Raw genomic sequence first — 15,387 nt, forward strand, 5'->3', positions numbered from 1 at the left:
TCAGGGCTTTTGTTTGAGTTGCATACCCATTTCTTGAATCAATAGTGGAAAATACCCCACTTGATCCCCTTCCCTTTCCCTTGATTTCACTTGAAAAAAAATAAAAAATAAAAAATAAAAAATCCTATAAGTTCGTTCTCATCAATATAGCCACTGGAATTCAACAAAAAATTATTGTAGCTTAACAAAAAAGATTCCAAATGCATGTAACTGATCAAGCATTGCTAAAATATTGTTCAAAATTGTACTACATCAATTGAGAACGACAATAATATTGTGTACTTATGACTTGGTAATTTAAGAGAGAATGGAAAATATGGTCTGTGTTAAAGTAAATAGAAGCAATAAGGCAGCTGCAAGAAATGAAATAAATGCCCACGGACTGCTGAAATAATTGTGCTTCAAATTCGCAATCCATACATTCTGACGTTTGCGGCAATGCTTGTTCACATTTCTGAAAAGTTCAGCAAAATGCAAGTTGAATACAATGGCATTGTCACCAAGGTTCTTAAACATGGTGGACACAGCTTCATCATCACCCAAAAAATTTTCAATAATTCCTCGTCTACGAAGAAATTCAACATCCTTTGGAGAGTTGATGAGATAGCCCATGAAGCTCACATAGCCAGTGAAGAATTTAAGATGATTATTTTGACTATATTGCTCATATGCCGCCAAATTTCGGAAGATAGATTCTGATCGTTCTTCTATTTTCATAAGTGGAATTTCCATCACCCCATTGTTGAACTTTATGTCAAAAAGGGTACCTTTATCTAGCTTCTTGAATTTGACTCCTGCCTCTTGAAGTTCTATGGCGCTAGGTATCGAACTCCACTCTTCCTCATGTACAATACTCCAACCTATCCCAATTTCTACAGATGGTGAAGTGAAAGATTTATATACCAAAGCAAGTAGATGCTTAATGTTTTGGAGCGATCCATCGCATGATAAACAGATATGGCCTCCACATGGTAATGAGACTCTGATAAAATGTATGGCTACATCAATAAGGTTGTTCTGCCGGTTAGGAACCTCAGTCATCTCGAACAATTTAGTGAGAAGAAAGAATGGAATTTGGTTTTCGAATAACAGTAGATCACGCATTAAGCTATAGAACATCCAACCCAATTGGAAGATTGGGTCATATTCATCCATTAGAACCTTCATTGTACGCTTGCGAAGCAACTCAATGATAAAAAACCCATCAAGTAACATCATTTCTACAAACTCATCTGTGGTTAGGCTAATGGGTTCTGCATAGAATTCACGAGCTCTTCCTTCCAATTCTCTAATGGCCTTAATATATGTTTCCACATTGCTCTCTCTTCTCCTGTGAAGAAGTAGTTGTAAATAGTGCAATTTGTGGTTTTCCATAAGCCTCAAGTCATCCTTGCCGCGGTGGTAAGGACCGATGGCAAGCAGCTGAGGCTCGTATGCCTTCTCATTTGTCTTGCGTAACTGCGTGTGCACTCTGAATATACAACATTCTGGGGCATTTGGAGTTAACCCAATAAGCTTTTCATGAATACGAACGGAGATAGGATCAGCTCCGTCAATAAGCATCATATTCCAAAAGAAACACTATATATGTTGCAGAGAACCTGTCACAAATGATCTTACTCTTTCAAGGATTGTATGTATTCAACAGATACAACTCTTCAATTGCAAATATTGTGAAGGGCACATTATATCTATAAAAAAAAGAGAATGCATTGGTGCATGGTTTGTGATAATATTCTTTTGCTCACAAGAGATCAAACACCCACATAAAAGAAATCACCAATCCTCACGTTTATGTTAACGCTTGAAAACGAGCTAGCTTGTTCATTTATTAAATTTCCCAATTCAGATCAAATGAAAGGTCAAAAACCACAAAACTGTCTATATATTGTACGTAGTACGACGTCAGAGAAGAGAAAAATCACAAAATTAAGAAAGAAAAGCGAAGAAACGTAATGGAACTTAATTACCTCTTTAACAACTCACTGTAGGCCGCCTCGATCTCTGCATAATATTGTTTCTTTAGCTTCAATGGAAATCATAAAAAATAGACCAAGTGCTTAAGAAAGAGCAGGTGGAACGTGGCCGGTTGCGCTAAGTCGAGCAAATGTTGACTCAGATGCAGCCTTGCTCGGTCTAGTCACTTTGCAATCCCTAAAAAGTAAAATCTCTCTCAAATTAAACGAGCTGTCCATTTTTACTTTATTTTTTATTTTTCCTTTTTTTAGGTCTGAATCTGTCAACAGTTTGCTTGAAACACAAAAGATAACTTCAAAGACAAACAAATATGGGTGATAGGCCCATGGCATGATCAATCTTTATTACATAGTACTGTTGGGCAACCTGACCCAAAAGAATTTGGTGGGCCAAGCCATTCCACCACTTATAATGGTCATGACGGTTAAGTTGTGTTTAATATATATGGTGCCAAATGATGAACAGCCACAAAAATAAATAACTAGCCACTTTCTAATTATGAACAAATTGCAATATCAGCATCATGAATGAGAGAGAGAGAGAGAGAGTTTCATTTGTAAATTGAAAATAAGCCAACAGTTCTATTTTTTTTTTTTTTTTTTAAGCAAGAAATAGGCGGGAGAAATAATCGTAACACTTATTCGTTGGGAATCGTACAAAGAAAACCTAGACAATAAAAATTACATGCACTCTTTCAAATCTACTTGAACCATAACCTAACCAAGCCAACAATTTCATTGATGTCTATAACATTATTACAAACCCATAAGCAACCTCTAAGGTGGTTCCCATGACAATAGCCATGGGAATTCAACAAATTGATGACTATATATAGCTCAGCAGAAAGATTTGTTGAGGAGCCATTTAAGTCATTGAATTACTAAAACATTATTCCAAAATTATGTATATGAACTAATTAAGGGAACAAAATTTTCAGGTAAAAGTTACTGAGGGAAAAGTGTAAGAAAGAATGGAAAAAATGGTCTGTGTTAAAGCAAGTAGCAGCAATGAGGCAACTGCAAGAAATGAAATCAATGCCCAAGGACTGTTGAAATAGTGGCGCATCAATTTCGCCATCCACACATTTTGACGTCTTTTGCAATGCTTCTTCAAATTGCTGAAAATTTGAGCATAACAGAAGTCGGATATCACGACACAGTCACACAGTGACCAATCTTGTTAAACATGGTGGAGACAGCTTCATCATCACCCAACCCATTTTCAATAATTCCTCGTCGACGAAGCAATTCAACATCTTTTGGAGAGTTGATGAGATAATCCATGAAGGCCAAATAGTCTGTTACGTATTTGAAATTATTATTTTGACTATATTGCTCATATGCAATCAAATTTCTGAAAATAAATTCTGATCGATCTTCTATATGCAGAAGTGGAATTTCCATTACTCCATTGTTGAACTTTATGTGAAACAAGTTGACTCCCTCTAGCTTCTTTAATTTGACTCCAGCCTCTTGAAGCTCTGTGGCACTGGGTATCGAATTACAGTACTCTTCCTCATCTACAATATTCACACCTCTCCCATTTTCTACAGATGGCGAAGTGAATGATTTATGTAGCAAAGCAAGTAGATTCCCAATGTTTTGGAGTGACTCATGACTTGATTCACATATATGGCCTTTACATGGTAATAACGAGTCGTGGAAAAAAAACATGGCTAGATCAATAACGTTGTCCTGCTCGTCAGGAACCTCTGTCATCTCGAACAATTTGGTGAGAAGAAAGAATGGAATTTGGTTTTCGAATAACAGTAAATCATGCCCTAGGCTATAGAACATCCAATCCAATCGGAAGATTGGGTCACATTCATCCATTCGATCACCATGCTTGCGAAGCAACTAAATGATAAAAAAACCCATCAAGTAACATCATTTCTACAAACTCGTTTGTATTTAGGCTAATGGGTTCTGCAGAGAATTCATGAGCTCTTCCTTCCAATTCTCTAATGGCCTTAATGTATGTTTCCACATTGCTCTCTCTTCTCCTTTGAAGAAGTAGTTGTAAATAGCGCAATTTGTGATCTTCCATAAGCCTTAAGTCATCCTTGCCGCGGTGGTAAGGGCCGATGGCAAGCAGCTGAGGGTCATATGCCTTCTCATTTGTCTTGCGTAACTGGGTATGCACTCTGAATATACAACATTATGGGGCATTCGGAGTCAACTCAGCAAGCTTTTCATGAATACGAATGGAGACAGGATCAGCTCTATCAACAAGCATCATATTCCAAAAGAAACACTATATTGCAGAAAACCTGTAACAAATAATCTTACTTTTTCAAGGAATGTATGTATTCAACATATACAACTCTTCAATTGCAATTATATCTATAAAAGAATGCATTGGTTCAAGGTTTTGGAATTCTATTGCTCACAAGTGATCAAACACCCACATAAAGAAATCACCATTTTCAGATGAACCATGATCGGTTACTTTAATTACTTTGGACAGTCAAAAAAACAGAAAAACTTTCTAAATATTTTACTGTGTTAGAGAAGAGAGAAATCCCAGAAGAAAGAAATGAGAAGAAACGTAATGGAACTTACTTATTACCTCTTTGAACACTCACAGTAGGTCGCCCCTGCAGATTGTTTCTTTAGCTTCAATGGAAAACACAAAGAATAGGCCACAAAAATGTTGAGTTACAAGAGCAAGTGGTAGAGAAAGAGCAAGTGAAAATTCCTATGCCGCTAAGTCGTTGAGGAAATGTTGACTCAGACGCCGCCTTAATTTGCTCGGTCTAGTCAACACTGTGCAATCCCCAGTTGCTCAAAGGAAGCCCGTATCAATGATAAATGAAGCCCACGACGCAAATTTGGACAGAAACTATTAAGTAATAAATTAGTGTAAAATTATAATTTAGTTAGCAGTTAGCCCTCCATTGTATATATAATAAACTATAAAGTATATATAATGTTTGCCCAAATGAAGCCTATGTTGATCCAAATAAATTTAGAAAAAGGACAACCTCAGCCATGACGCGAATCTGGATGGTAATTGTTTCACACATTCCGTCCTTCTATTTTTTATGGTTTCAAATAAAATAAAATAAAATCTAGCCACTTTCTAGCTAATTAGGAACAAATTGCCATATTAGATTCATGAATGATCGAGAGAGATACACAGAGTTTCATTTGGAAATCGAAAATAAGCCAACACAGAGTTTCATTTGGAAATCGAAAATAAGCCAACAGTTCCATTGATGTCTAGAACATTATTACAAACCCATAAACAAACTCTAAGGTGGTTCCCATGCATGACAATAGCCATTAGGATTCAACAAAGATGACTCTAGCTCAGCAGAAAGATTTCGTGAGGAGCCATTTAAGTCATTGAATTACTAAAACATTATTCCACAGTTATGTTATATAAACTAAGGGAACAAAATTATCAGGAACTTGTTATTACTTTCTGGAAACAAAGTAAGCAAGAACGGTAAATATGGTCTGTGTTAAAGCAAGTATGAGCAAAAAAGCAGCTGCAAGAAATGAAATCAATGCCCAAGGACCGTTGAAGTAGTTGTGCCTCAAATTTGCTATCCACACATTCTGACGTCTTCTGCAATGCTTGTTCACATCTCTGAGAATTTGAGCATAACATAAGTTGGTTATAGCAACATTCTGACTAATCTTGTTAAACATGGTGGAGACAGCTTCATCATCACCCAACCAATTTTCAATAATTCCTCGTCGACGAAGTAATTCAACATCCTTTGGAGAGTTGATGAGATTATCCATGAAGTTCATATATTCTGTGAAGTATTTGAGATTATTATTTTGACTGTATTGCTCATACGCAATCAAATTTCGGAAGATAGATTCTGTTTGGTCATCTATTTTCAAAAGTGGAATATTCATGACCCCATTGTTGAACTTTATGTCAAAGAAGCCACCTGTCTCTAGCTTCTTGAATTTGACTCCAGCCTCCTTAAGCTCTGTGGCACAAGGTATCGACTTCCAATCTTCCTCATCTACATCATTCCCACCTGTACTGATTTCTACATGTGGTGGAGTAGTGACAGATTTATGTGCCAAAGCAAGTAGATGCCCAATGTTTTGGGAATCTACTTGATTCCTAATGTAAGGGGCCAAAACAAATAGATGCCCAGTGTTTTGGAGCGATTCATCAATTGATTCTGTTTGGCCTCTCCTTGGTAATATTAAAATTCTGAAAGCGATTATGAAATTAGAAATAAGGTTGTTCTCCTGGTTGGGAACCTGAGTCATCTCGAACAATTTAGTGAGAACAAAGAATGGAAGTTGGTTTTCGAATAGCAGTACATCACGCAATAAGCTATAGGGTATCCAACCCAATTGGAAGATTGGGTCACATTCATCTCTTAGCTCCTCCTTTTCCCACTTGCGAAACAACTCAATGATGAAACACCCATCAAGAAGCATCATTTCTACAAACTCATCCGTGGTTATGCTAATGGGTTCTTCATAGAATCTACGAGCTTTTCCTTCCAATTCTCTCATGGCCTTAATGTATCTTTCCACACTGCTTTCGTTTCTCCTTCGAAGAAGTTGTTGTAAATACAGCAATTTGTGATATTCCCTCTGCTTCAACTCATCCTTGCCATGGTGGTAAGGACCAATGGCAAGCAATTTAGGTTCGTATGCTTTCTCATTTACCTTGCGTAACTGGGTATGCACTCTAAATATACAACACTCCGGATCATTTGGAGTAAAATCAGCAAGCTTTTTATCAATACGAATGGAGACAAGATCAACTCCACCAACATCGCTCATGTTCTAAACAAATTGTACAAGTCAGATCTGTTCCAAATACTTTGCACAAAACCAATCACCAACTTTAATGAATTTCAAGCTCACAATTACGTATCCATCTACCAGTCTGTTTAGTTTTTTCTTTCCTTTCTTTCCCTTCTCTTGCTTACACAACTAGCTAGGCTGCTGAAGATTTCGATCTCATTGGCATTTACATTCACTAAGGTTCCATTTTCAAAGCATTATCTTAGAGCGACAATTATTTTATTTTATAGCTAATTAGTAATGGGGTTGTAGGCTGTTAGCCTGTAGCAACATATTTATTTCACTTTCACTTTCCTAGGGTGATGGGATAGGAATATACATGACCTATTTCCTTCAAACTTCTTACTTCAATTACACAAACATAAAACGACAAGTTGTTTCTATTGTTTAGCAAGGTTGGAAATTAAAATAAAAAAAAAAAAAAAAAATTCTAGAAGTGGATGGCGGGTGCTAGGGTCGATGCAGCACCAATATGAATATTAATCATGATTTTAAGTGGAAATGGAGAGTGAAATTCAATATGAGAACCTTTTTTTTTTTAACCTCAATATGAGAACTTAAGACTCTATAAAGGATCAAAAATGTAATAAACAGGAGTTGAGGGTAACATATTGAACATATTAATATAGTCAGTAGATTAAAGTGTAAAAGAATCATATTAAATTAGTGAAGATTCTACACATACTTCTTCAAGCTCCATTTGTTTGATGAAACATGTCTATACACAGGACTAAAATACAAGCAGGGTCCTCGTCTAGAAAACTCCCTGAGTTTCCTCTAGTGACAAGGGATTGTCTCCTCCTAGTTGCCGGTGTAAGGGGATTTTTTTGTTAGTGGTGGGTTATGGCGGAGGATTTAGAAAGGCTGTGTGGTAAGGTCTTCTGACGGATGGTGAGAAGTCATGCATTACTGTTTCAGAAGGGGAGATTGTTGATCTGCTTCGAAAGGGTGTTAATTGTCTGGTGGGTAGTCACAAAACTGAACGTAAAGTTAACAAGGAGGCATTCAAGAATTTACTTTCTAGATTGTGGCGTTTAGTGGGCTGTGTCACTTTCAAAGAATTACAAGGCAACCTTTGGCTCTTTGAATTTTCTGATGATGATGATAGGCAAAAAGTTATGGAGGGTAGGCCCTGGAGTTTTGATCGTCAAATTCTTGTTCTTAAGGATTTTGACGGGAAAATTTCACCCTCTCAAATGGATTTCTCTTTCTCCCCTTTTTGGGTTCAAGTGCACGATATGCCACTCCTCTGTATGACTAAAGGAGTTGGTTCTAGGATTGGAGCTTCTATGGGGGTTCTTGAGGATGTGGATGTTGCAGGTGATGGTGCTGGTTGGGGTAGGTGTCTTCAAATTCGAGTTGCTATTGATATCACAAAGCCTCTGGAGCGTGGACAATCTTTGCATTTGGAAGGGAAATCAATTTGGGTTAGTTTTAAATACGAGAAACTTCCTTTATTTTGCTTCAATTGTGGTTGTCTAGTACATGGATTGAGGGGCTGTCTTGTTAAGTCATCTACATGTCATAATTCTTCGTCTGATGGGAAACGATAGGGAGTTTGGCTACGAGCTGATGATCTAAAGCGCAGAAGTGGAAGTGATGATTTTGGCAATACTGGAGGTCATGCACGGCCTGGTTCTGACTTGGAGGGACCGCACCAAGGTGGTGATAGTTTTCAGTCATGATCTCCATGGAAAGGCAGTTACCACTCTCCTGGTAGTCAACAACTGCCCTGTAATTCAAATGTAGCAGTTGGTAGCGTGTGTTCGGAATCAAGACACATAGTGGAAGATTGTGCTGTGCCACGTCGAAAGGTAAAGGTGTTCTCTCATTGTTAGACGTGGCTAGGGGTACTAACTGCTTGGACAGGATTGACTCATTAGTAAGGGATGACATGGTTCTATCTGGAATGCTGGGTCATTTTCCACAACTTGAAAAGCCATTTTCCAACCTTTTTGGTGCTGCTGCACTGCCAGTGGAACCCTCAGCTACTCACGAGAAATTCAGGGTCTCTTCTCCAGTATTTCACGTGGCTAGTGATGTTATGGATGCTTTTGACAGCATTCATTCTGTGGAAACTTCTTCAATTTCTGGTAAGGTTATGGTTGAGATTCAAGGTGAGAGTTCTTTTATTAAAATGAAGAAAAAGGCTCGTGGTGCCTTAGTTCAAAATTCGCTTTCTGCTCACAAAAATTTGGGTAAGCGTAAGCAAAGAATTTTACAAGGAGGCTCTGTAGGTGATGCTGGGGGGAAGAAGAATACGAAGGGAAGAGAATTACTGTTGGGATCCTTTATTCAAGAAGTGGCGGAGGCTGTTATACAGCCCCGTTAGGAGTCATGATCGTCTTAAGCTGGAATTGCCGTGGGGTTGGGATCCCACGAACAATCCGTGACCTACGCCAATTGGTGAAAGAGAAGAAACACACTCTTTTGTTTCTTATGGAAACAAAGAGTAAACAAAGCGGATGGAAGGGTTAAGAGTCAAGTGTGGATTTGCAGGGGTCTTTGTTGTTGATCCTGTGGGTCGCAGTGGTGGATTGGCTCTTCTTTGGACAGAGGAGTGTGCTCTTGAAATCCAAAACTATTCAAGGAGGCACATTAATGCAATTATTCATCAACCTCATGTAGGTATAGCTTGGAAATTCACTGGGTTTTATGGTCACCCTGAATGTGCCAAAAGATTTGAATCATGGGCTCTTCTTCACCATCTTAAATATTTTTAGCCAATTCCTTGGCTCTGTGTTGGAGATTATAATGAAATCACTACCTTCAATGAGAAGTTTGGTGCTCCTCTACGGAGGGAAGGTCAAATGGCTCTGTTCCATAGGGTGCTTGTTGATTGTGATCTTAATGATTTGGGTTTTCTTGGTTCTAAATTTACTTGGTTGAATGGTAGGGATGATGATACTTTTACTAAGGAACGTTTGGATCGCGCTTTAGCCAACACTGAATGGAGTCAAATGCATAAGGAAGTTACAGTTCATGTTTTGGCAGCTAGGTCGTTTGACCATAAGCCTTTATTGATCTCTTTTCTGCGTTTGGAGGAAGAGCGGTTGAATTTTAAGAGGGCATTTCAGTTTGAGGCCAACTGGTTGTTGGATGAAGAGTATTCTGGTGTTCTTAGAGCTGCCTGGTCTGCAGGGCCTTCTAAGTCCTCATTGAATAAAAAATTGATGGAATGTAAATCAGCACTCTCAAATTGGAATGCTAGAAAGTTTGGGTGCAGTAGGCGTCGGCTGCAGCATAAAACCTATTTGTTGGAAGAATTGCAGTGTGCAGAGGGCAGAGATAACAAGGAGGCTATTAAACAACTACAAGCAGAAATTGATTTAATCCTAGAGCAAGAGGATATTAAATGGAAACAACATTCTAAACAGCATTGGTACCAACATGGGGATCGTAACATACCCTTCTTCCATTCTTGGGCTAGTCATCGACGAAAATTTTTATTAGCAGGATTAAAGATGATTCGGGTTGTGTTTGGACTAAACCTAGTGACATCGGGTCTGCTTTTGTTGATTACTACAGGTTCATGTTCTCTACAGAATTGTCTTCCAATTTGGAGGATTGTTTAAGGGGGGTGGAGATAAAGGTCACAGAGGAGATGAATGTCATGCTTACTAGGGAGTGTTCTTATGCAGAAGTTGAGCAGGCCTTGTTTCAAATGGAACCTTTGAAATCTCCTGGTCCAGACGGATTTGGAGCTTGTTTTTTTCAGAAGTCTTGGGATGTTGTGAAGAATGAGGTTTGTCAAGTGATTTTTACTTTTATGCATACGGATGTTCTTGAACCTATTCTTAATTCCACACTTATTGCCCTCATTCCAAAAGTCAAACAGCTGGATAGTTTGTCTCAATTCTGCCCTATTAGTCTTTGCAATGTCATTTACAAAATCATTGCTAAGGTTCTTGCTAATAGGCTAAAAAAGGTTTTGCCCTCTATAATCTCAAGCAATCAAAGTGCTTTTGTTCCCGGGAGACTTATAACCGATAGCATTTTGGTTGTTTTTGAAGCACTTCACACCATGGATGGAAGGATGAAAGGGAAAACTGGTTACATGGCTTTGAAATTGGATATGTCCAAGGCTTATGACAGAATTGAGTGGGATTTCTTGGAGGAAATTATGAGGAAACTAGGCTTTGCTGGAAAATGGATTGCTTGGTCCATGATGTGTGTCAAAACAGTCTCTTATTTTGTCCTTGTGAATGGTCAGCCTTATGGTCCAATTATGCCTTCTAGGGGTATTCGACAAGGTGATCCCCTCTCATCTTATTTCTTCATTTTGCGTGCTGAAGGACTTACATCTTTGCTAAGGATAGCTGAAGTGAATAAAAGCATTCATGGTGTTGTTGTGGCTAGGGGTGGCACTACTGTTTCGCACCTACTGTTTGCTGATGATTGCTTGTTATTTTGTAAAGCCAATCTGTTTGAGTGGCTAAAACTACAAGAAATATTACTCCTTTATGAGAAGGCTTCTGGTCAGAAACTAGAGAAGAGACTAAAGCTCCCATTAGAGAAGAGACTAAAGCTCACATTCTAGTAGTGGCAGGGGTGAACTCCACATAGCTTTATGAAAAGTACCTGGGCCTACCCTCTTTCATTGGTCGTTCTAAAATCAGTTCTTTCTCTAGTTTGCAGGACAAGGTCTGGGCTAAGATTAGTGGGTGGAAGGAAAAGTTCTTGTCTCAGGCTGGTAAGGAGGTGTTGCTAAAAGCTGTTGTGCAAGCCATACCCACTTATACTATGAGTGTCTTTCAACTTCCTAAGGCTTTGTGTTTGAGCACTAATTCCATGATGTCTGGTTTCTGGTGAGGGCACAAGGACAATGTTTGTAAGATGGCTTGGATGAGTTGGGATAGAATGGGAAGATCTAAACAAAAAGGTGGCTTAGGATATAGAAATCTTGAATGTTTAAATTTAGCTTTGTTGGCTAAACAAGGGTGGAGATTTCTTCATGATCCAACTGGTCTGGCTGCTACCATTATGAAGGAAAAATACTTTCCGAATGAGGATTTTTTGCATTCTACTCTGGGGTATAAGCCTTCTTATGCTTGGAGGAACATCTGGAATGCTAAAAAGTTGCTTAAACAAGGTTTGATTTGGAGGGTAGGCAATGGGCATTCTATTCACATTTGGAAGGACCGTTGGGTCCCCTCCCCTTCCTCCTTTCTTATTCAATCCCCTGTGAGTGTCCTTGCACATGATGCTACTGTGGATCTGCTTATTGAAGAGCATACTAATTGGTGAAATGTCCCTCTTATTAAAGAGGTATTTTCTGAGGTTGAAGCTAGTCTTATTTGTGGTATGCCCATTTGCCCCCATAGTCAGACTGATAGATTTGTTTGGTTAGGTACTTCTAATGGTCAATTCTCTGTTAGAAGTGCTTATCACCTTGCTAAGGAGAAATCTATTTCTGATAGGGGTATGTGTTCCTCTTCTGCTAACATGGATAGATTATGTAATAAGATTTGGAATATTAAGGGTGCTCATGTGGTTAAATTGTTCTTATGGAAGGCCTGCAATGAAATTCTGCCCACTAAGTTGAATTTGTTGAAGAAAGGCATTGCTCCAGACCCTTTGTGCCCTATTTGTTTGCTGGAAGTTGAAAGTGTGGAGCATATTATTTGGAGCTGCCCTGCTGCTATGGATGTTTGGGTGGAGTGTTCAAAAAAGTTTCATAAGTGCTCATTAGCTCCTGCGTGATTTATTCATATTCTGGAGTTTCTCTTGTTAAGGTTAGAAGATGAAGATATTCATTTGTGGTTGAGGAGAAATTCTTATGTCTTTGGTGGGGACTTGGTTCCTCCCTCACGTGTTTTTCTTCTAGCAAAAGACCAGATGCAAGCTTTTCTTGATGCTGAACAAACCCGTACAGTGGTTCATATCGCCCTCCATCACTCACCAGTTGCATCTGTTGGCTTCCTCCTCCTACTGATGTGATCAAATGCAATTGGGATGCAGCTATTAGCAAGAGGGAGCAGAGGATGGGCATGGGTTTTTTAGCACGAAATTCTGTTTGGGAATGTGCTAGCCTCTTATTGTGCTACTAAGCCATATATTGTTGATCCAGGTATTGCAAAAGATTTTCAGCTTGGAAGATGATTGAGGTTGCTGTTTCTTTTGGTTTCCAGAGTGTTATATTTGAAGGTGACTCTCTGGAAATTGTGCAAGCTTTGAAGAATGATTTTGTTTGGGCCGTTTTGGTCAAGTTATTAATGAAGCCAAACTCTGTTTGAATTGAATTCCTTCCTGGAGTATTTGTCATGTAAAACGAAGTGCTAATAATGCTGCACATTGTCTAGCTAAGTATGCTTTTTCATTAGACTCTGATCAGCTGTGGATTGATGAGTATCCTAGCTGTATTCATGACCTTGTATTGTTTGAGAAACATTTAGTTTAATCTATGATATGCTGGAACTTTTATTCAAAAGAAAAGAAAGCATGTCTGTACACACTAGATTAAAAGAATGAAAAACTTTATTTAATTGCCCTAAACTTTCAACACTTTTCTAATCATACTCATCAAATTTAAAATACACTCAATTTAGTATATCTAAATTTAAAAAGTTTGCTTTGGAAAGTCAAAAAACAGAAAACTTTCTAAATATTTTACCAGGTTAGAGAAGAGAAAAATCCCAAAAGAAAGAAAAGAGAAGAAGCGTAATGGAACTTACTTATTAGCTCTTTGAAAACTCACTGTAGGTCCCCTCTGCAGATTGCTTCTTTAGCTTCAATGGAAAACACAAAGAATAGACAACAAAAATGTTGGGTACCAAGAGCAAGTGGTTGACTCGAGAGAGAGGTCCTCAACCACATGAAAATTCTTATGCCGACAAGTGCCAAAGAAATGTTGACTTAGACGCAGCCTTAATTTGCTCTGCCTAGTCAACACTGTGCAATCCCCAGTTGCCCAAATGAAGCCCATATCAATGATGAATGAAGCCCACGACAAGAATTTGGACAGATTATAAAGGAAAAATCAAAAACTCTCTCTCAAAATAAACAAGCTGTCCATTTTTTTATTTATTTTAAGGGTCTGAATCTGTGTACAGTTTGCTTCAAACAAAAGGATAACTCCAAAGACAATGAAATATGGTCATAGGCCCATGGACCATGGTATGAAATCTTTATAATATACTCTTGGGCAGCCATGACCCAAAAGAGTCTCGTGGGCCAAGCTATGGTAATACCACCATTTATAATTGTTCTTTTTTTTTTTTTTTTTTTTGAATAAACATTTATAATTGTTCTGAGAGAACAATGACATTTCACAAATGGGCATCACCGTATCAGTTTAATTTAATTAATCAAACTTCTTGTTATTATAATCCAATTCTGCCAGATCAAAAAATAAGCTTTAAAACAAAATAAAACATTATATTATTCTGATTTTTTTTCTTTTAAAGTAATGTTATTATTTACACACATTTATCATATTCATGTTACATCGATTAACATGACATGTTTTAGGTGACTGACATGACTTGCTACTTAAAACACTTTTTGTCAATCAATTTGAAGAGTATTATTACTCCTTATTGTATTCCCACCTCCTATATCAATATCCTCTAAAAGTTTTTGAACAATGCTAATCTCTACACTTATTTCAATCAAGTTGACGTGACTTGTTTTAAGAAGCTTCTCATCTCAGTTATTGATTAAAAAAAAAAAATGCCACTTAAAACACTTCACATCCGTCGATGTAAAGTAAATGTGATAAATAAATATGAAGAATAACATTATTCAATATTTTAGGTGACATATAGATTTCTTCTCATTATTTTTAAATTAAGTTATTAAATTTTTGTTATATTAATATTAATACAGAAAAATATGGTAAATATTGAGGACATAAAATGTTGAGTTAATAAAAATGATAAATGTAGATATGATAAAATTTTATTTATTTAATTTAAAAAGAATGATGGAGGCTCCATTAGGAAAAAAAAATTATAGTTGAGAGACAGAAAAGAAAAAAAGAAAAAAAAATTATAAGTTAGTTAGCAGTTAGCCCTCCATTGTTCCCTAGAATTCATGCCGCGTTATTTTAAGCAAAATGTTGCTGTCTGACGAGTGACGCCCCCGTTTGAACTCCGACCCTCATGCAACGGCCTCTCTCTCCCAATCTCTCTCTCTCTCTCTCTCTCTCTCTCAACACACACCCCACAAACAAAACCCAAATCCAAACTCCATGTTCCTCTTTTGCTTCCAAAAAGTTGAATTTTTGACCACTGTAACAACCTTTGGAGCCTAATTCCATGCACATACAAACATTGTCTCAAACAGGCTGCAGGTACCTTTCTCACCATTCCCTCTCTTTAGTGTCTTATTCTATTTTATCAATCTGGGTACTTTTTATTTATATGAAAATAACATTTTGACGTTCTTTTTAGTTTTAGTTTTTTAGTTTTTCCTTGGTGTGTGTGTGTGTGTGTGTTTTCGTTGCTATATTTATGAATCTATGATGTTGCATTTTTGGGTTCCCTGTGGTTATTTCATATTTTGATACATTGATCATCGATGTTATGCATATTCTTGCACAGTTGAATCTGTAAGATCCTTTGTGGAATTAAGGCAAAAACCCATGTGATGAGAAGCATGTGACCTTGGGAGCCATGAA

General features: G+C 37.7%; 3 protein-coding genes and 1 pseudogene across 4 annotated transcripts; 1 reads left to right on the plus strand and 3 right to left on the minus strand.

Moving 5' to 3' along the window:
* Nucleotides 1–201: 201 nt before the first annotated feature.
* LOC148586570 (UPF0481 protein At3g47200-like) lies at nucleotides 202–1,604 on the minus strand. The gene has a single exon (XM_088515433.1). It carries the CDS (start codon nucleotides 1,564–1,566, stop codon nucleotides 298–300), a length of 1,269 nt encoding a protein of 422 aa, XP_088371559.1. The 5' UTR covers nucleotides 1,567–1,604; the 3' UTR covers nucleotides 202–297.
* A 1,090-nt stretch (nucleotides 1,605–2,694) lies between these two features.
* On the minus strand, nucleotides 2,695–13,582 carry LOC132177720 (UPF0481 protein At3g47200-like; annotated as a pseudogene). Its single transcript, XR_015911877.1, has 2 exons — nucleotides 13,442–13,582; nucleotides 2,695–4,164 (listed from the first exon to the last, which is right to left on the minus strand). The product of XR_015911877.1 is annotated as a UPF0481 protein At3g47200-like (transcript).
* Nucleotides 5,154–7,167, minus strand: LOC132177717 (UPF0481 protein At3g47200-like). The gene has a single exon (XM_088515432.1). The coding sequence runs from the start codon at nucleotides 6,741–6,743 to the stop codon at nucleotides 5,397–5,399; it is 1,347 nt and encodes a 448-aa protein (XP_088371558.1). The 5' UTR covers nucleotides 6,744–7,167; the 3' UTR covers nucleotides 5,154–5,396.
* On the plus strand, nucleotides 9,233–13,003 carry LOC148586571 (uncharacterized). Its single transcript, XM_088515694.1, has 7 exons — nucleotides 9,233–9,391; nucleotides 9,491–10,149; nucleotides 10,224–11,306; nucleotides 11,399–11,568; nucleotides 11,689–12,010; nucleotides 12,503–12,703; nucleotides 12,838–13,003. Exons 1-7 carry the CDS (start codon nucleotides 9,233–9,235, stop codon nucleotides 13,001–13,003), a joined length of 2,760 nt encoding a protein of 919 aa, XP_088371820.1.
* Nucleotides 13,583–15,387: the final 1,805 nt, after the last annotated feature.

This window comes from Corylus avellana, chromosome 4 (genome assembly GCF_965113065.1).
Source record: "Corylus avellana chromosome 4, dhCorAvel1.hap1.2, whole genome shotgun sequence".
Classification (NCBI taxonomy): domain Eukaryota; kingdom Viridiplantae; phylum Streptophyta; class Magnoliopsida; order Fagales; family Betulaceae; genus Corylus; species Corylus avellana.